Genomic DNA, 20,292 nt, shown 5'->3' with positions numbered 1-20,292 from the left:
GAAATTTTGTGAGAGTAGTCTTAAAATTATTTATAATCTGCTCAAAAATTCCATGTAAACACATCAAGAAGTTAAAGAAATTTTGGTGAAAGCCGCCTCCCCCTTTCACTCTCTGTACTGCTGAGCACTGTGTTGTGTGCCAGGCTTACATCACCTGCATGCCCCTTCTCGTAACCCAGGCGGAGGTGTTCCGTGTTCTGAGGCGGGTTTTCGAGCTGGCTTGCAGTGAACCGCCACCTGCGGGACTTGCCCACAGCCCCCAGTCACGGGCTATGTATGCGGTCGACCTCATGCTCGAGTGGGACCGCTCCTCCCAGCCCACAGGTGAGCAGAATGATGGAGAAGCATAGACTGCTTATATTAACCCCCCACCTCAGGCGCTGCTTTATCCTGCAGGCTCAAGCAGGAGTGGTTGCTGTCTATAAGTGAAAAAAAAAAAAAAAAAACCATTAAGAGCCATTTGGAAATCCTTGGGACACAAAGGTTCGTTTTCAGCCAGAACAGTTTGGTATTGTGCTACTTGTTTAAATCTGTCTAAGCAGAGCACTGTTGCATACAAAATTATTGCAGGAAAAAAAAATCTGTCTTCAGTTTTTCAAGCAAGCATCTTTACAAAAGTACAGTAATCCCTCGTTATAACGAAATATCTTTACACGAAATATCGTTTTATTTGAAATTTTTTCCAGCCCTGACCCAAACGCATGCATTTTAGGTCGCATTACTCGAAGCGCATGAAGAGCTTGACCGGCTTAGAGTGAAGTGGCGAACGGAGGCATCGCTGCGGCGGCGGCGACCCTTTTGTGCATGCATTGTCAAATTAATACAGCTGACGAATTAGTCTCAGCAGACACAGAACAGGCCACAAAAGTACCAAACCTACGACCGATGACCTGCCTAGTAACGAGTAAGCAAGTGCCAAGTGCCCCCGGCTGTTTACAGCGGATGTGAACGGAAGCGCGCCCGAACCGGTCGCAATCGCATCGCTGGTGTCCCCCGTAATAGAATCCGAAACGAAAATAAAATTTTCGTGATGCTTTGAGGTGCCAGAAAACCACGGTCTCTTGGATGCCGAAAAGTGGCCAAAAGACCGTAGGCAGACTTGCGATGTAGCATTCCATGGGGTGCGCACAGTGAGCAAAATTTTACCGCTCTAAAGAACATTTCTGACTCTGAAACGTGCCAAAAAGCACGAAAGAAGTGTCCCTCCGATTATAAGCCCATTCACACTTGCGAGTAGCGAGCGAGGTGAGCTTTCGGAAATGAACTTAGCTGCTCCCTGGCTGTCGTAGTCGTCGCTAAGCCTAACCGTTTCACATCGGCCAAAGCAGACGAAACTCTCGAAAGCACGCGAAAACGTCATTCCCGAGAGTTTTCGCTTCAAAACGAGAAGGCGACCCGCAGGTCGCGCTTTGCAAGTGTGAACAACGGTATGTGCGAAAGATCGCTCTCTCCAAGGGGACAACTCACCCGTGGAGAGACCGGTGCTTCGCCTTCTGTTGCCAAGCGTTCTCTTTGCCCTGGTGGTCTCTGAAATCCAGCCGTTTGGTGTCATATACACAAGGGTGTTGTTGATGGCTTCGATAAACCGTTCTGCAACAATATCCAGCACAATTTCAATATTTGGGCAGCTCGCACAACTCACGCCGCTTGCACTGGCATCTGCCATTTTTCTCGCGCGATTCATTGTGGGTCGACGCAATCGGCGGTGCCGGCGTGCAATTGGAGCAGGAGCCAAATCTGCGCCAGGCCCGTCGGGGCACGCTAGCAGCCGCCGGTTACGTTGGCCGCTGCAGTGCGTCAAAACTATAGGCGGAGCTGTTTCACCACCGCAACGCAGCGTACGCGTGCTCACTTGCGTTACGTCGGACTATATTCGCGCCTTAACAAATCAAAACGACGACTTTGGTGAAGCCCGTCTAAAAATCTGCTTGCCGCTCGTCATAATCGGCCTGCATCGCAATAAAACACTGCCCCTAGCTTCGTTGCACTTTTGACGGTGCAAATAGATCGATAACTTGCCGAAAACACGAATAATCCGACCTTCGCCAGCGCCGAGTCAGGCTGTCATCATGGCGGGTCAACGCAACCACAGTGTTTCCCCGGCGATTTTCTCGAGCCGGTCATGCTTGATACGCGCCATCCAACTAGACAAACAGTCTAAATGCGTGGTAGGGTCATTGAATTTTGTTAGCCTAGAACCGTCTGTCAACGGCGCGGATGTGACGCTGCGCGAACACTGACACTCGAACCGCACAATTAGCACACTGTCATTGACAATGGTGCGCCGAAAAACTCTAGCCGAAAAACTCAATTGCAAACTTCACAGCTGTACTCATCGGGGAAAAAAAAAACTGCCAGTAATCATGCGAAGTCCCTATTGCAAAACCGTTCAGTTTTCACAAATCGCGCTGCGTTCCTATAATGAGCAACTAATCGTTTTTTTGAGCACAACAAACACAACCTCAGACTCGAGCCGCAGCATTCCCGTGACCCCCTCCACATGAAAGTGGCCACTGCCTTCGAAATACCCCCATAAAAGCGGCCACTGCCTTCGCGATTCGAAATACCCAGAAGGTTGAATGCATAGGCGGCGACCGCGGCCCCGTGCAATGCTTGGTCAGATTAGAGCAGGAGTTGCACGCTCCCGGTAAGAACCTTGAAACAGCCAATGCTCACTGCCTTTTTTGCACCCGAATAAAGTTTTGCTTCACTCTATACATTGTATTTTTGACTTCCTCGCCATTGCGGTGCCATTAAAGCTCGACTGCTTTAGATTTTCTCGGGTGGTCGTTTATATCAATTACCGGTTATAACGAATTTTTTTGCCGTCCCACTGACTTCGTTATAATGAGGAATTACTGTAGTACTGTTATATTTTTTTCTAATGAAAAGTTACACGAAAGAAAGTGATTGCATACATTTTTAATTTACTATATTGTTGATTATGAATCGCGGGTAATGTGATTTATTATTGGGAAGCGAATTTTCGGACTTTTCTGAGGAGCATCCCAAGGTTGATTGAAAGAATTTCTCATCCTCCTCCCAGGTTATCAATTATGCAATTTCTATTGGGCCATCACGTTTCCACATTGCAACTCAACAGTACTTCCAGGATGTCACCTATACAGTGGAACCCAGACTATGGTTCTTGCGACGACTTGTGTTTGCATACCTGCCAGATTTTACAATTTTTCGTACATTGCCTGATTCTCAGCGCCCTCCTTTTACAATTTTCTTTGATATGTGGGCTGACTGAAAAAAATATCCAAAAATAATATTTTCGCCATTCAGCAGCTGCACATGGTACGTTCACGACACTGTGTTGGCAATGCTGGAAGCCTCCACGCGATCCACACAGCAGCAACAATCACAACCCGACCACATCCTCATTGTTTACCTTCTGTAGCCAGAGCTAGCCCAGCATATTAAGCCATTGTGTTGGCAGAATTGTGATTTCCATAGCATGCAGCGTTGTTGCTGTGGGTGTGATTGTGATATGTCCGATAAGAAGTACTTTCAAGTCTTGACCTACCTTATTTTCGTAAAAAAAAAAAGATTGCATGTGAATCTAAGCATCCCCTTTTTTTCATAAAGAGCGCATAAGCAAGGCTGCCAAGCGCGCTTGCTCACTCTGTCATCCAGCCGGAACCGTTGGAGTCCCGAGGTGGTGCAGCGTGTGCGGAGTGTTCTCCGGCATGTTGTGTTGCTGCGTTCCGACGCTGTATGACAGATGGTGGCACACAATGCCAAAAACCAGCCAAAAGTGACCCCGATAACTCTATCAGCGAGTTATCACATGGGCCTGTCATCAGCTGCATTCGGCAGGTTTCGCGGGCATTGCAGGCAGGTGTGGCTTGTTTGGCATCAGGTGTCAGTTGTTTGACAGTCCTAACAGTAATCGGAATGAGTTTGAAGGGTGAAGAGTGTTGCATCATCAGGTGAAGGAAGCAGCAGGACCAGATTATCAAAGGAGGGCCAACATCCACAAATTGAAGAACTCTGAGTTGTTTCGTAGCGAACGATGCGGGGGCTTTGCTGTCACTGCCGATGCAATCCAGATGAAAGCGATGGAGATAGCAACAAGAATGCAGATTCCCCGCACAGTGCTTCCTGCAAGCTGGGACTGGGTGGAGCGTATGATGAGAGGAAGTGGATTTTCTTTTAGATGCCGGGCAACAATATGCCAGAAGCTGCTAGCCGATTTCAAGGAAAAACTTATCACTTCTCAGTGGTATGTGACGAAGCTCCACAGGGAACACAGCTACGAGCACCACCAGATCGGCAACGCTGATGAGACGTCGGTGAAATTTGACATGCAGACGTGCACACAGGTAATGAAGTAGGAGCCTGAGAAGTGAACGTGGAGATGACAGGGTAAATGATGATGATGATGATGAATCTTTATGGTGCAAGGGCATCTGTGGACAAAGAGCGCCATGGCACAAGGTTGTTTTGTTCTACTTAAGGTGGGGTCAAAGACCCATTTCCCAAGCATTTCACCCTAAAGTCGCCAAGCACCAAGCAGGGGAAAGCTTATACCCATTGTATCACCGGTGGGTACCCGGCGGCACTGGGGATCGAACCCCGCACCTCCCGCATGCGAGGAGGATGCTCAGATGACTAGGCCACCACTGCGGTGATGACAGGGTACAAGAAGCAGCGTGTCACTGTAATTTATTTTATTTCTTTATTTTATTCAAATACCCTAAGGGCCCACTGTTGGCATTACATGGGGGGGAGGGGTGGGGGGACATAAATCAGAGCACAATTTTAAAGGACCAAAAGCCACTTTAGGTGGTTAATACGGCAAGTTGAGAAACATCATAATAATGTAAACACTGTTACAAAAAATGCACAAATAACAAAGAAAGAACATATTGGTTTGCGAATAAGTGATATAAAATGCAAACCTTGTTACTGAACGCACTGGGATTCCAGATAAGTTAGCAGTTCGGACTGAAATAAGGAAAACTCGGTTATAGAAGCAATACTGGAGGGCAACTCATTATAATGTTTTATTGACAAGGTTAAAGGTCAATTCTTATACTTTTCTGTCCGAGCGAAGATAGGGTTAACTTTGTACACGTGATTGGTGCGACGTGAAATATGAGGTGGCGGTAAAATATGCAACTGGGCAAATGATGTACTGCTATGATAGAGAGTGTGAAAAAAGGATAATCTGGCAAATTTTCTGTGCATTGTGAGTGGCGGCATGTCGAGCTCTTCCTTCAAAGATGAAACGCTTTGAAATCTCGAGTACGATGACAAAATGAATCGCGCTGCTTTATTCTGAACGGCTTCAAGTATATTGGTGAGGGGAATCTGGTAGGGATGCCAAATGGTTGACACATATTCCAGTGAAGGGTGCACAAGAGAATTGAATGCTTGAAGCCTGGTGTCCCTGTCGGCTAGATATAAGCGCCGCTTCAGAAAGCCAAGCTTTTTTTGTGCCTTAGATGTAATACATTCGATGTGGTCAGTCCATGTTAAGCTAGAATTTAGGAGGATGCTGAGGTGTTTAACCGATGAAACCGAATCTACTATGCTATCATTTATTAGGTAAGTATTTGGTTGTGCATAATGGTTGTGCAACGCTGCGCATAACGGCATAAGAACCACGTCAGTACGGTAATCCGTTTGCCAGCTGAAAGGGGCTCCGCATGCCTTCCTGTATGTGTGCATGAGATATTAAGGCATAAGACTTCCTTTCTTGGCTCATCAGTGGCATGAACGGAAGTTGTAGCACGAACTGTCAATCATAAGTCATGATAAAAGAAAGCTAAAAATAAAAACAAGAAAATAAAAAGTAAAAACAAAAAGTAAACAATTAAAGTAAAATTTTAAAATTTTACAAAAACAACAATGGAGAGAGAAAGAGGGGAAAGGGAAAGGCTTTCACATTTTCCCTCTTAAGCAGGCTGAAGCCAATCCTGTAATTTTGTATTGATGTCTACTTCTGCCTTGAAAGTTTGAAAAGAAAAGACTAGTTAAAAGCTTTTAAATGCCCTCACTATGTAGTCCAAAAACATCCTGCAACGTGTCAGCACTGTGTGGTTTTATCTTGGCAGCAGCCTGGAATGGTTTGTTGAGCAGTGTTCTTCACTGCTCGGCTTCTTTCATAGTGAAGTGAAGCAATCGAAGAAGCTTTTGGGAAGAGCAAGCAGACAAAGGAAAACAGAATTGGCTCTGCAGGTCAAGGCAAGAGACTAAGAATAGACATCTGTGACCCTGCTCCTTCATAGTAAGCAGAGGAACGACTGGTTGAAAGGCAAGCAAGGAAGGCTGTCATGTTCCTTTCATCAGATGCCAACAAGGCATACTGTGACTTTTTGCTGTCAGTCATCCCACAGTTTGAAAAGACAAATACCTTTCTGCAATCTGGAGCTTCCAAAGTACATGTGCTTGTGAAAGTTCGAAATAGCCTGCTCAAGGAGCTTTTACTGCAGTTTGTCAAATCATCTGTTATCAAAAGGAGTTGTGAGCTGACAGATGTCGACTAAGATTATTGTGTTTACAGCAATTGGTTACAAGGTTAAGCCTTATATGATGAATGGTGGCTAGTTCTCAAGCGCTTTCCGCTGCAGCTTCAATGCGAGCGTGTTAGGCTAAGCGACACCAAGTGAATGGTGGGCTGTCCACTTGCTGTCGCCAGCATGCCGGCAGGCGGCACGTCGCTGCAGGAAGCGTGCCGCCATTATGGGTGCTTTGTAGCTTCGCTTTTGTGCCACAGGTGAACATCATGGTTACGTTTTTTTCTAGGCCTGTGCGAATACAGTCGCCGACCGATTTTTCAGACTCTCGGGGGCCGAAAAATGGTCCGATTTATTGAAGGGTCAGAAAAAAAATAACTTTTTTCATGAAAACTGGCTCTAAAAATCGCGAACTCCTCCGTTTCCCACATTCCATTTGCAAGTGATAATATTGAATTGTATTTGACTCAGAATTGCGCATTCGTCATGTCCGCAGCACCTTACATCGATACCAGACTTGTGCACTGTGGCTGTAAATTGTACCGAAAACACGCTGTAATGCACACGAAGCAAGAGCAGCCTGTTTCTATCGGAAATAACAGTTGCGAAAGCTGAGCCAGGGAATCCACGAAAGAAGTGAGAGGAAGCGAGTGCCTCCAACTGCACCCCCACCACCTTCAGGTTCCCCCATCTGCCCCGCACCACTGGCGGCATCAGGCAGCGGTAGACACCGCATTTGTCTTGTTTTCAACGGGATTGCGCGCATTGGCTCTCGCACTACTCTTGGTAGACCACCACGATGGCAATAAAAAGCGTGCCATTCGAGTGGCAATAGTGAGGTACAGTGGCAACTCGGGTGGCAACATTGAGGAACAAATCTCGAGCCTATCTGTGTCACTCCGGCCAATTGATTGTTTAACTCTTTCTTTACCACTGGAAAAAGGACTTTCGTAGGTCTCAGACAAACATATTTTCTAGAAAAAGTGTGGTAGGTAAAAGTATACAATATAAGAGGAACAAAAAGTTGGTATTTACATGACAATAACTCTCCAAAATAAAGTTATTAAAAAATTCTAGCAATTACAAAAAGATTCAAATTCTTTCTATAACTTGGCACGGAAATGTACAAGTTATAACTCAAATACTTTTTGAACTAGAAATTTTTTCTGTGTGCTCTTTCAAGAAAACGGATTTCAGTGTGTCCTTGATATGATTGTTACAGTCTGACAAAAAAACAATTGGAAGTATTATTTTATGTGCCAAAATAAAACTTGATAAGTGTGCTTTTTAAAGATACAAATTGTAACTGATATCATTTCAGGAAAAACCAAGAAAAATTATACAAACACAATTATTCTACAAACAACTAACAGGCCAATGTTCCGGGCTCCGTTTGCACGTTTTCAGCATCCAAACCAAAATCCCGTTGTCAGAGGCCCTGATACTCGATGCATTGAAAATACCTGTTTCAATGGAGTAGAGTCGCATGCAGTGGGATTTTTGCAAGCGTGCACCGTTGCCGCTCTGGGAGCACCCTATGCCATAGCCTCCACTTCAAGGGCATTTAAAAAATTTACGCATTGCGATAAAATTGCAGTCTATGCAGAAAACGAAACTGTTATTTCTGAAGAACAAACTAGATGGTGTAACATGACCATAGAGGCTCCATAGAAGCGCTCCAGTTCGCGCAATGGACTAGGAACAAGAAAATAAACAAACAGGCCAACGTTCTGTGATCGGGTTGTGCAGTTTGAGCTTCGGAAGCAAAATCTGACGATGCAGGATCATCGTTGGAGTCCCTGCTACTCGATGCATCAAAAATAAATGCTGTTTACGCAGCAGAATTGCATGCAGCAAAGTTGTTTCAAGCGCGAGCCATTCCCGACTTTGACGCCTTGCTCGGAGCGTTCAATCCGTCAACTTCAAGTGCATTTCAAAAATAACCAACTTGCAGCAAAAATAGAAGTTACATAGGAAATTAAACTTCAATGTGTGAACAACAAACCAGATGACATAGCAAGTCCGTAACGACCGCGGTCGCACTGTCATAGCAGTTTGAATTTTTCGATCACTGGTGATCAATGCCTAGTGGCGTAGTAGTGAAAGAGTTAAATCCAAAATGGTGCCTTTGATGGCAGCAAAGAATCGGTTGGTTGTGCCAGTGATGCTCACGTGTGTCTGTATTAGGCTGAAAAGATGAACTTTCGGTCTATAGATGCCAGCAATGAACAGTGTTGCTGACATCTATTTGTGTCCGAAAAACCGAAATTTGGGACTCTACAGAGTCCGAAATATCGGGCAAGTCTGAACTATTGGAGCCCAAAAAATCAAAGCAAAGAGTAACTTTCTTCAAGTAATTTAGAATCAAATATTTCAAATACGTGTGGCATCCAAAAAAATGTTGATCGGGAGAATGGGCATTTTTAAAGTCATGTATATTTAAAACACTCAAGGTCGTTACATGAAAAAAAAAATTGGCTGACAATTATGCTTCTCGGTAATGTAATTTTTAAGCACAGCTGCTGTGGTGGTTGAACCATAGGCTACCACATACAGAACATGCATTGCTGAACAGAGGGAACTCTGGGTTTCGGCTTGGGCAGCGCACAGCAGTCCACTGCCGCCGAACCTCTCTCCTCGGGCAAACGGACTACAATGCGCGCTTCACTGGCACTATATTTAGCGGTTCGCCGCCCCGAAACTTGTCTTCTGGCTTCCGCCATATCCTCCTCATTTGCTTTCCTCCTCGCACTGTCTTCCCTATCGCCGAACTATTATCCTTTGGTGCACTCCACATTCGCTCTCTGTCGTCTTGTGCTGTGCTGCTCGTTTGCTCTGCTGGTTATGCCAAGGCTGATGGCAGTGGCAGGAGCGAGGGACACCGCTTGACCCACAAACAGATGCTTCAGAGCTGTGCTCTAAAAAAGAGGGAGTATATTGAAGCTTTGTCACATCCATTTAAGGTGTGTTGACCGTCTGAAAAAGTGGGCATCGGAAATCGGAGGAGTCGACCCACATGTGGAGCCAACATATTTGTGGGGTTTGAGATCTCTCTGTGGGACCTCTGACTGCTGGCCCTAACTGTAATACTGTCGTTGCTTAGCTGTTGCTTTTAAGCGGCAACTCCATGGAGACCTGCTAGGCATATTCCCTCGCCACCCCACGTTAGGTGTTGGAAAGTGGGACCTATCTGCTTGTGCCACATGCTAGCTCCCTCACATGCTCGCAGCGTTGCATTTGATTTAGCGAATTTCATGCAAAAAATAGCAGTTGCAGCAGCTGCTGTCAGCTCAGACTTGCCCTGTGGAAGTCAAGGTAGCCGCTGACCTCCATTTGAGGCACGCCTTCCAGCGCCTATGCACGGCAATCATAGACACCTAGCAGGTACACGCTGCGCTTGTGCCTGCTTGCATGTGCTAGTTCTAAGGATAAGTTCGGAAACCCCTAACTTTCTGTGGCGGAAAATTTCAAATTCTGCAAATTGGGGGGAAAAAAAATCCGCAAATCCACTAAATTTTGCGGGGGACATTAATGCTTCGTAATGCACCTCATGATATATTCGAAACCAAGGTGTGAATACAGTGCGAATTTTTTTATTTCCCCTGAGCTTTTCAAGGTGACTATAGAATGATGTTTGCCGTTATGCTTAAGAGTTGCTAGGGAAAAGTCAGCTTTTTAATGTCCTTGGGGCAAAGTTCATGGCGAGCATGCAAAGCAGGAGAAGGTTGCTGTGGATATGGAGAGGAGGCAGTGTGGGTCATTGAGAAAGAGAAGGCCCTGAAAGAGTTGAGTGGTGCAGGGAAAGCAGCAAAGGATGGGAAACGAACGCAAGACTGGGCAGCGTGACGCACCTAGTAGCAGAAGCACGGCAATGACGGCTGTTGCTGCTGCATGGGAGGCTTGACTTCACTCGATTGTGGCACACTCATCTGAAGCATTTACTTTTAAATAACGTCACCGAACCCGCTGTTTCCATATTTTAGTATGCCATCTGCATTTTCTTGGGGGCCCAATTGGCCTGAACAGTTTGAGATTGCATTATATTCGTAATGTTATTTCTTTTAAATATGTCTTGACTTTTTTAACTTCTCCTCATGTTACATTTAGGCAAATAAGATTAAATAATCATTTTGCCAATGTGAACGGTCGGGAGGCAGGAAACAAACTGTGTTTATTGGCAGATAAGGGGCTGCTTATATATGTAAGAACAGGTACAAACATAAGCGTGCACACTTGGTACCATAAGGGCACGCATTAACATGACAGTGCACATACTTGCAGCCATCATACTGCCGGTCCTATCGATCTCTATAACAGCAGCAGCATCAGAAAAGAGAATGTGACTGCTAACTCACAATTCCACGAAGAACGCTTAAAATCTGCGATTTTTTTGTGGAATTGCGGGAAACTAGAGACATTAATGATAACCTTAGCTGCTTCTGCATGATGAAACCCAAAGCAATTTTAATGGCATTGTTGACTGGAGCTGAGTCCTCCTCTCCTCACTGTGGGATGCAGGGGAGCTGCGGATGCAGCCCAAGCTGCTGGAGGTGAACTGGGCACCCGACTGCCACCGAGCCTGCCAGTTCTACCCGGACTTCTTCAATGAGGTGTTTGCGGCCATGTTTCTGGACGAGGCGGCCTCCAGCGCGAGCTTCGTGCCCCTCTGACCACTGGAGCAGCAGGCGGGGATCTTCTAGACAGAACGCCACAAGCGCCAGCAGAGGTGCCGGGCTGTCAGCAATGCTCTCAAGAGGTGCAGGTCTCGCACTTATGCAACTGCCGGCAGCAGCACAGAATTACGGGTCAAAAGCCAGAGATGCGTACAGTCCCCCAACTGATTTTTCAGACTCCGCAGAGCCAAGAAAATGGTCTAACTGACTGAACGATTCATTTCTCAGTGTTGCAGTTGGCTTGAAAAAGTAGGCAAATCTTGCCCCATGCCAGGGTGGCGCTTCCATCGTGTCCACACTGCACCACACCGCACAACAACAAGACAATAAGAGCTTGTTAATTTTAACTGCACAGAGGCGCGAATGCAGTTTGAACTGGCTAACCAAAGTTGTAACCAAAGTCAATAGAAATATAGTAGACTGCAGTTGGAAAGAAGTTTGAAAGGAGTCGGAAAGGAGCCAATTTTATTGCTTAAAAGGTCCATAACCATCTCCAGCCCCCAGAACCCAACAACCAACGCCTGTATTGAAGCCTTAACATTGCCAAAGGCTTCCTCTTTGCCTTCTTCAGAGGTTGTGAGACAGGTGGCGTTCAATGCCTTCATGACCTGCACGACCAGCTGTGATTTTCAGCCAAAGAGCAGGTCGGCAGTGCCAAGATTGAAAAGTAGGCAGTTGCACGCTGCTTAATGTCCCTCAGCCTTGTGACTCCGAGTTGCAAATTGCCATGCTAATCAGCAGTACTACTTCCACCACACTTTGGTAGTCTGCTTATCTGTGCCACATGCGTTTTGGCGACGTCTTCATAACGGCCTGGCGTTGAATTAATGCAGGGTATCGGTCTTCTCGTGAAACCTTTTGGCTTGGTATTTACCGCCGACGGCTGGCATTTTAAAATCAAGCCACAGTGGCACACCGTATATGTCTAACATGGGGCGATAGCCGCTACCAACCTCATGTAATCGGTGATGCTGCAGGCTTTGGAAAACCAAGGTGGCTGTGGTGAATGCACAGCAGATATCACCGGAAGCTCTTGCCCATTTGTTTTGTTTCCCCAAGGCATGCAACGCTCCTCCCGATTTCCTGCATTTCGGTGTTGGTCATGCTATCCATTGTTAACAGTGAAAGCCAACACTAAGCTACTGAGGCCTTTGAGCTCACCCTTACAGAACTAGAGACACAAAATTTTGCTTGCATATTTTGTTCTTTGTGGTGATGCACTAGACACATGCATCACCACAAAGACATACATGCATCTTCATGTGGTATTTGCCTACGGCCACTAAATAATTATTAGTAGAAACCCTTCTTAATTCTTAAGTTGCGTTCTCCACAATTAAATTTGCCTAATTAATGCACAAGAAGTTTTCCATGCTGGAAATCTAAGCATGGTTCACATGTTTTTCAATATAAAATACGTCAAAGTGGTTTCATTATTACCAGGTCGACATATTGTGCGTCAAAAAAACGCAATAACTGTGCTTGTACTTCCTGCTTCGAAAGCTACCTGCACCGCCATTAGTTGGACGAGGTGCAGTGTGGATAGTCCGACTTAAGATTTGGGAGAATCTCCAGTTGAGCTTCTGCCATGCTTTTTCAGTTCCAAACGACGACTTTGATATCAAGGTTCAGTATATATGTGATATGAGGCATAGAAAAACCTGTGGTTAATTGCTGCTTTGTCAATATTCTGTAATGCTGCAACCAACCTTCCTAAAGAGCTGGAATGGCAACAAGTGAAGAAGCAGCAATTATGTCGCGTTTTTTTTTAATGCTTTATGCGACCTGTACTAGACTTTGACATCATACCTGTCACTGGTCTATTGAAACCAAACCAGCATGAGAGAAGAAATTATATTATGAATTATTTAGTGCTTGTAGGCTTATACCAGTAACGTGGTGATCCACATGTGGGCCTTCACACAGTCTGAAAAGGTGGCACAGCCTTGCGGGTGTGTTGCTCTGTTGACCATGTGCCCAGGCATGGCAGAGCACAGTTCGAATTGTTGCTGGTGGAACTGATTTGCGTTTCAGTTCACACGCTAATTTATGCACCAACTGCAGTGATGCATGAACAGACTGAGTCATGTGGTTGGAATTGCTCAGAAATTCAAACGCATGCAGTTCGAATTGCCATTTACACAGCCCTCGTGGTGCGAACCATGCCATGAACCAGAAAATGAATTTTTGCATAAGTGTGCCGCTTCCATGTCTCTCGCTGCCACAGTGTAAATTGTAGAGGTTTGCCACGTGAGGCGAGGAGAGGATCTGTTTTCTATGGCACCAGTAGCTCGGCAAACCAGGAGTGGAAATGTGCAGGAAGGAGCCTGTGGCGATGCTCCCGTTGTTCCACATATTCCACTTGTGGTGGTGTCATCATAGCTTCTGAGCTGTGACAGGCTCTGCTGCTCCCACATTATCAACACTGTTGCGCTTTTACCTTCTTAGACCATGTTTCTAGTACCGCGATCTGTGGGAAAAGAAGGGCAAATCATGCTGTTACCTCCAGTGGCAACAATGAGGCACAGAAATTAAATTGCTCTGCCTGTTCAAGCCCCTCCCCATCTGCACTTTTAATATCCAAGACAGTTGCCTCCCACAGCTGCAAAGGGTTAGCTGAATGAAGCAGCGATGCTTGCTCGCGATGTAATGTAGTGCAAAGAACGAAGTCCTTGGGTGCTACATGGTCTGAAATATTGATAGGGAATGTGTACACGTTCCTATATCATGCAGACATGAAGAATGTTTTACTGAAGTAATTTTATATCGGTTTTGCATTGGACACACACACCTTCTCACTTAAAAAACAAAACAAACCTATGTGAAACATGTTCAGGCAAGCTTTCAGTAAACCGCATTTTATTCTCATGCACAAAATTTGAAAGCTAAGGAAAAGTATATTTTCCTCTATTCTACAATGAATACATCCCTTTTCACCCAGTGTTGCTCTCAGGGAAAAATGCATTTGTTAATTTTTTGTATAATTTAGGTTTCTCAAGCAAATTAACGTTTTAAACAAACTGTAGATTTCTTAACGTGTAATCCTTTAACACAACAAACAGTATTAAAGCCATGTGTTCGGTGCATAATAGCCTTAGCTACTTATGTGCCATAAAATCCAATATAACCTACGAGGTGCACAAGAGCTCTTCAACAAATACTGAAATATTGTATAGGCCTGTCAGGAGACTGAAGAATTGGTTTGGGACTGTATTGGTATATCTGGATTGGTGTACCTGTTTGCATTGGTGGCCAGCAAGGTGCAGTCTTTGTCAAAAATATACTGCCCAAGGGGGTTGCTTCCAAGCCGTGTAGCGGGGCTCTTCAGCACATTTACGAAGGGTTGAGGGCCTAGGTTTGCCCCTCCTTCGTGAGATTGGAGTCCCTGAGTATGCAAGAGGAGCCGCACTGCAGGGCTCAGAAGCAGATCCCTTGGGCTGTAAACTTTTGACGAAGACTGTTCATGCCTGCAGTCAACTGAAAACCAGCTGGTGTTCAAATTTGCCATCCTGTCCATGTTTGTGATGTTCTGGCCGAGAGTCTATGCCGACATTGTGGTGTGCATGAGTGATTTTTGTCAGAGTTGGTCTGTGGTTGGTTGAAGTTGCATAAGCGTTCTGATCACGTCCCTGGCATGTACAGGATTGGTCATTCTTGGGGTGAACATGTGAACGTGTGGCCGCACGTCAAAGTGAAGTGGCACAGGCGCGGTGGGACCTGGAGGTGGTGCCTCATGTCATCTGCTACAAAGCACTGCTGGCCTGCACCGCTTCACTTCAACGTGCGGCTGTGCCAGATGCACTGGCACTCCGCGGAGCTTTTGCTTGTTCACCATAAGAGTGGGCGACCCTGTACAGTGGGTTGACCAGCATAGTGTCCAGCCTTCCAACGGCACTTATGTGAGACATGGCTGCAGCTGACTGCTGTAACAATACTTTTGCCATTGTACTCACCTGGTTCATGCTACAAAAATGGAAAAGGCTTTCTGTGAACATAGGAGCAAGCACCTCTTATTGCCTATGGTAGGTGTCCATTTTATGAAACAGCAAACACTTGTTGTACAACAGAACCTACAGACGATAGCAAAGCCTCCAAGCTGACAGTGGAAATTGGTGCTGAGAGCGCTTTAATTGCAGAGCATAGCACTCAGCGCAGTTGGAACGCTGGAGTGCCTGGGCACTTGCCACAGCCTCTGCTTGGCTTTGGCTTCCACAGTGGTTCGTTCCATGCACTGCATGGCATTATACTCTTGTCCTCAGAGTCGGGGGCAGGATTCAGCTCGCCAGGTGGTAGTGCATTTGCAAGAAATTGTTGGGGCACAGAAATTTTACTCTGCATTGTGCACTGGCTGCCCATGCTTTCTTCGTGGTGCGCATACATGTGAGGGCAAAAGGCTTCAGCATTACTATTCATTTAATTTTATTTATACTCATTGGCTAAGTTGTTGCAAGAAAGGTGAAAACATGGAAAAAACGAAAGGACACAGGTCAGAAAGAAATGCACATAGAGAAGGCGGCATTAACCCCCTAGTGGACTTGGGCGTGCCAGGCTTGTCGTAAGCTGACGGTCACTTCTGGCTTCTGAACAGTCCAGCTTGTCATGTGTTATGCGATAGCGTATACAGCTTGTTCGGTTGAAAAGCCGTCGGCATAGTCGGCACCGCGTGTCGGAAATAATCGCAGGCTGCGTAAAAAAAATATGTCATCGTAGTTTGTTGTTCTAGTGATTGATGATTGATTAATGTGTGATAGGCAATGATGAGTTAATGAAATCATTGTAATTAATTGATTAATTAAAGAAATGAAAATGATTATAAAAGGGAGGCTCGAAGGTGTCAAAATGCTCTGAATGAAAATCCAATGCTTAATGATGCTAATTAATAAAATATAGAGTGTGTAATTGATTAATTCAAAACAATTGAAAAAGAAATTAAAAACGCGTTCAAGGGTGTCAAACTGCTCAGAATGGAAAGCCTAACCCACTATGCTATCGCATCATAGCCTTAAGGCAGAGCTTAAGTGTCCTCTCCAATTTTTTTCTGGCACTCTGTGTCAGGTGTAACCCTTTGAGTGCCACGTATTTCAGGAGGACCTGATTCTTGCTTGCTGGATTTTTTTTTCTCTCAGTTACAAATATGCGTTTTATGCTAGGAGCACAATACCATGGTTGAGAGGAAATAGTGGGCAATGTAGGACACATTTCCGACCGTAACACAGGATTTATTCTCTAGAAAACATGCTATGAGTTGTGCAAAATGTAATATTCGGTTTATAAAGGATAAATCAACTCTTTTTCAGATAGGTAGATAGGCAAGAGCATGAATTATTTAGCAAGTGTTGAGCATTAAACAGGTGCGGCTGTGTTAGTTTCGGTTGTGTAATAGAAAAGTGTGTGTGTGGTAGAAAACCACACGCTTTGTGTGTGTGGTTTTCTTCAAAACAGAGCTCGGTGCATAGTGATATATTGCATGTCGGACAAATCTAACGTGATGCTGGAACGAAGGAGATTCACAAAACGACTGCTGCGAATCACCACAGCAAACACAACACCGGCATCTGCCCTTCATCTGTGAAAGTACGCTAAAACTTCAGATTTAACAAATGCTCAATAGATGGTGGTACCATTCAAAGGTTTTTTTTTTAACCTGAGTAAACTCGTGAGTTGTAAGGAGTGAATGCAAGATGCAACACGAGCATACTCGGGCGTGGCACTCAAACGGTTTAGGCGAGCAGGGCCTGTCCAGATCTTTTTTTTTCAATTCGCCAGCAGATTGCAGCGAGGGCACGAAATGGCCATTGTCATACCATTTTTTTAAAAAAAAGTGTCTATTACGGGGTTAAACGGACACTGAGGACAGTTGGTGATCACCGAGTAGTAAAAATCAATTTTATGGCACTTTCTGGCTGTGGTGACCATGGTCTGGCAACAAAGGATGCATTGAGTATTGCTGAGAAAATTAGATTTGAACCTTTCGATACAGGCCTCTCGATACAGATTTGAACCTTTCGATACAGGCCAGCTTGAATTTGTCCTCCTCGGTGTCTGTTTAAGGCTTGCCATAAACTGTTTGATAAGTAAGATCAAAGCATGGCTTTCCAGTTATGTTACCATTCTCTCACATATATGCAGTGTTTGTGCTCAACAGACTGACATGTAATGAATTGATAAGAAACATCATGATTTGTTTTAAAGTTAGTTTCAAAGTTGGTACTGTAATGTGCATTTGAAAACTGAGATTTTATTTCTTCACACTCAAACTTTGAGGAATGCTTTCCCAGTTGAGTGTGCGCATGCATTTTTTTTAAGGGGCTCGGGAGCCAATTTTAGTGTGGATCGACAAGAGGCACTTATTGTGTTTCATTTCATTTCATTTCTTTCGTTTTCACAACAAAACCATCCGATCTCAATGGAATTTGAGAGACAGCATTTCAAAATGATAGATGGAAGTATACTTGGCTATAGTTAGTACCATGTGTGCCTTATATGTATTGCCTGTTATTTTTATTGGCAGCTGGGCTGGCTCCTATTATTCAAAGGGCCCTTTGTTGCCATTTTTTGTTTTCCCAGCAGTGCTCATTTATGTCCGGCTTCCAGCAGTAACGCTGATTGCTCTGCTTTCGTGAGGACAGTAGATAGAGCTGAATGTAAATTTCATTTGCTCTCAGTCCACCACACGGTCCCCTCACTGTGTGCCAGGTACTGTTTAGTGGATGTGTGAACTGCACTTCAGCAGCTGTGGCCAACAAGTGCCCAAAACAGTGCATGCTGTCTCAGCAAATCGCTCCATTTCCCATTTGCCCCCAATGCTGGCATAGACACTAGCCCCTTCCTGTCTATGAACTGCTCACACACATCCCCAGTGTTCATGTGCATCTGCAATGTGCACCTGCCGTACTCGTGCTCCTCTGCCCTGTGCAGCAACTGCGGTGGCACGTGTGCACAGCTGCTGCTGCCCTACCTGGGCTTTACATGTGCTTCCTGCAGCTTTCCTCAAAGCATGTGGAAAGATTTACCCATTGCTTGGCCTCCCGTCCTGGCCTTCAGCAGTACATGCGTGCCAGACCATATTTGAACGTCCATTGCAAAAGAAGATGCTTGCAAGGGCAGGGGAGCAGGAATACGTCAGGTCGGGCCCTGTGGCCGACAACTGTACTTATGCCAACAATATGTGCCAATCATGCATCCTTGTAATGTGTGCAGCAATAATAAAGAAACCCATTGTCTGCTGTGCGGTTGTCCACACTGTTGTTGGCTCAGCCAGTGTGCAGGTTGTGATGTAAAATCTTGTGGGAATTCCATTAACGAAATAACGAGGCTATAGCAAAACCTCGGCCCCGTTAGCGTAGCAGGGGGCGGCAGAAGGTTAGGTGGGCGGATGAGATTAAGAAGTTTGCAGGCATAGTGTGGGCGCAGCTGGCAAAGGGCAAGGTTAATTGGAGAGACATGGGAGAGGCCTTTGCCCTGCAGTGAGCGTAGTCAGGTGGTGATGAATTCGGACTGCTGCCGGAGTCCCGCCAAGAGAGAGAGAAAGACGGAAAGGCAGGGAGGTTAACTAGGCAGCGCCCGGTGTGCTACCCTACACGTGCGAAGGGGAATGGAGGGAGGGATAGAAAGGGGAGAGAACAAAGGGAAATGATCACTTTTCCACATGTCCGTTGGCCGTTACTTGCAGGGTACACAGGGCACACACTGATTGTTCACAACCTTGCATTCAGTCCTGAGTCCTTCAAGAACTTGAAAAGTGCCTTCAAACCTTTCCTCTGTGATGAAGGCTTACTCCAAGGACCGAGAATCTTGGCTTCAGTAAGGGGCCAAACGCCAAACGCCCATGGAAGTCTATGGCGTCGCAAGCTTGTTTATTTGGACGTCGCGGGACCCACATCAGTTAATTCGGACAGGCCCCCGAAGGGGCGCCGTGTTGCGATATGACGTGCTCAACAGGTGATCGCCCAGATATTAGTCCACAGTCCTGAACTGCATATTACATTGTCTCCCACGCCCCAGGAAATGTGCGCGCAAAGGCTGACCAGTTGATGGTCAGCAGGTTCCCGTCGATAGGCCTGAAAAGAGAGTCGGGCCACGTAGTTTCGTTTTCAGAGCTTCCCCGCTATCCCACGGTGACAGCGGCTATCAAATGTGTATATCAGCGAGCCATCCAAGCCGCACATGGTTTGGTTTAATTGCCTTGTTTCTGATCTTTTTCTGCTTTCTTTTTTTTCGAAGGCGTCACGCCGCTCCGGCGCCAATGCGCACTTCCCTCGCTTCCGTCCGTGTGGTATTTCCATTCTTCCAGCTCGCCGAAACTCGGTGCATGTCACGTGCTGTTCGCTGTTAGTGCGGTAAAGCCTTCTCGCACACGACGCCACATGCAAAGAAGCTCCAGCGCTACCATTTCGGACACTGAAAGAAGCCGTGGCCTATGTCGTCGTTTCTTCTTGTGTTTTCCACGTCAGTTTGCGCTTTTTTCAAGTATGAGCAGTTTTAACATTAGACTGCATGAAGCACGCCAGATGCATCAAAATTATTAATTTCTTCTATTGACTAGCTTATTGTTTACGTAACAAGAAGTTGCAACATTGCTCTACTTTGTCGGGAAAAAATTCTATTTGGCGCAACATGAGCTGGTGGGCGAATTGGTCAGACATAGTATCAAGTGAAGCAGCGCAACGGCGCGGGGCCAAGAAGAGACTAAGGGACAAACTGAGCGCTATTCGGCGGTCCTGAATGTAGAGGGAACTTCGCTGCAGACTTTAGTTGTATACGACCGTAGAATGTTGTTTGGGAAATGTTTCCAGGTATGCCCGTAGTTTGACAGGGAAAATATTTTTAATGCGAAAGCATATATCCCATTAGCACAAAAGCCGGCGTGCACTGTCTATGGCACAAAATTCGGAAGCCGTCAGAATGCCGGTCAGCGATGTCACAACACATGTATGTGCACATGTGTGTAGACATGAATGATGAAACGTAACGTGCTTATCATCGCCTACCTGAATACACCTATTGCAGGACAAAGGCCTCTCCCATATCCCTCCAATTAACCCTGTCCCGTGCTAGCTGCGGCCACCCTACCCTTCAAACTTTTCAATCTCATCCGCCGGCTAACTTTCTGTCCCCCCTTCTACGTTTCCCTTCCCTTTGAATCGAGT

General features: G+C 45.7%; 1 protein-coding gene across 1 annotated transcript in view; it reads left to right on the top strand.

Moving 5' to 3' along the window:
* Positions 1-18,371, top strand: part of TTLL12 (Tubulin tyrosine ligase-like 12) — a 147,757-nt gene extending 129,386 nt beyond the window's left edge. The window contains exons 14-15 of the mRNA XM_077637524.1: positions 180-324; positions 10,989-18,371. Coding sequence (XP_077493650.1) covers positions 180-324; positions 10,989-11,140 — 297 coding nt within the window. The 3' untranslated portion in view covers positions 11,141-18,371. The remainder of the gene's footprint in view (positions 1-179; positions 325-10,988) is intronic.
* The last annotated feature ends 1,921 nt before the right edge of the window (positions 18,372-20,292 follow it).

Source organism: Amblyomma americanum, chromosome 9, assembly GCF_052857255.1.
Source record: "Amblyomma americanum isolate KBUSLIRL-KWMA chromosome 9, ASM5285725v1, whole genome shotgun sequence".
Classification (NCBI taxonomy): domain Eukaryota; kingdom Metazoa; phylum Arthropoda; class Arachnida; order Ixodida; family Ixodidae; genus Amblyomma; species Amblyomma americanum.
The sequence above is the reverse complement of the archived record's forward strand: the minus strand, read 5'-3'. Positions and strand labels throughout refer to the sequence as shown.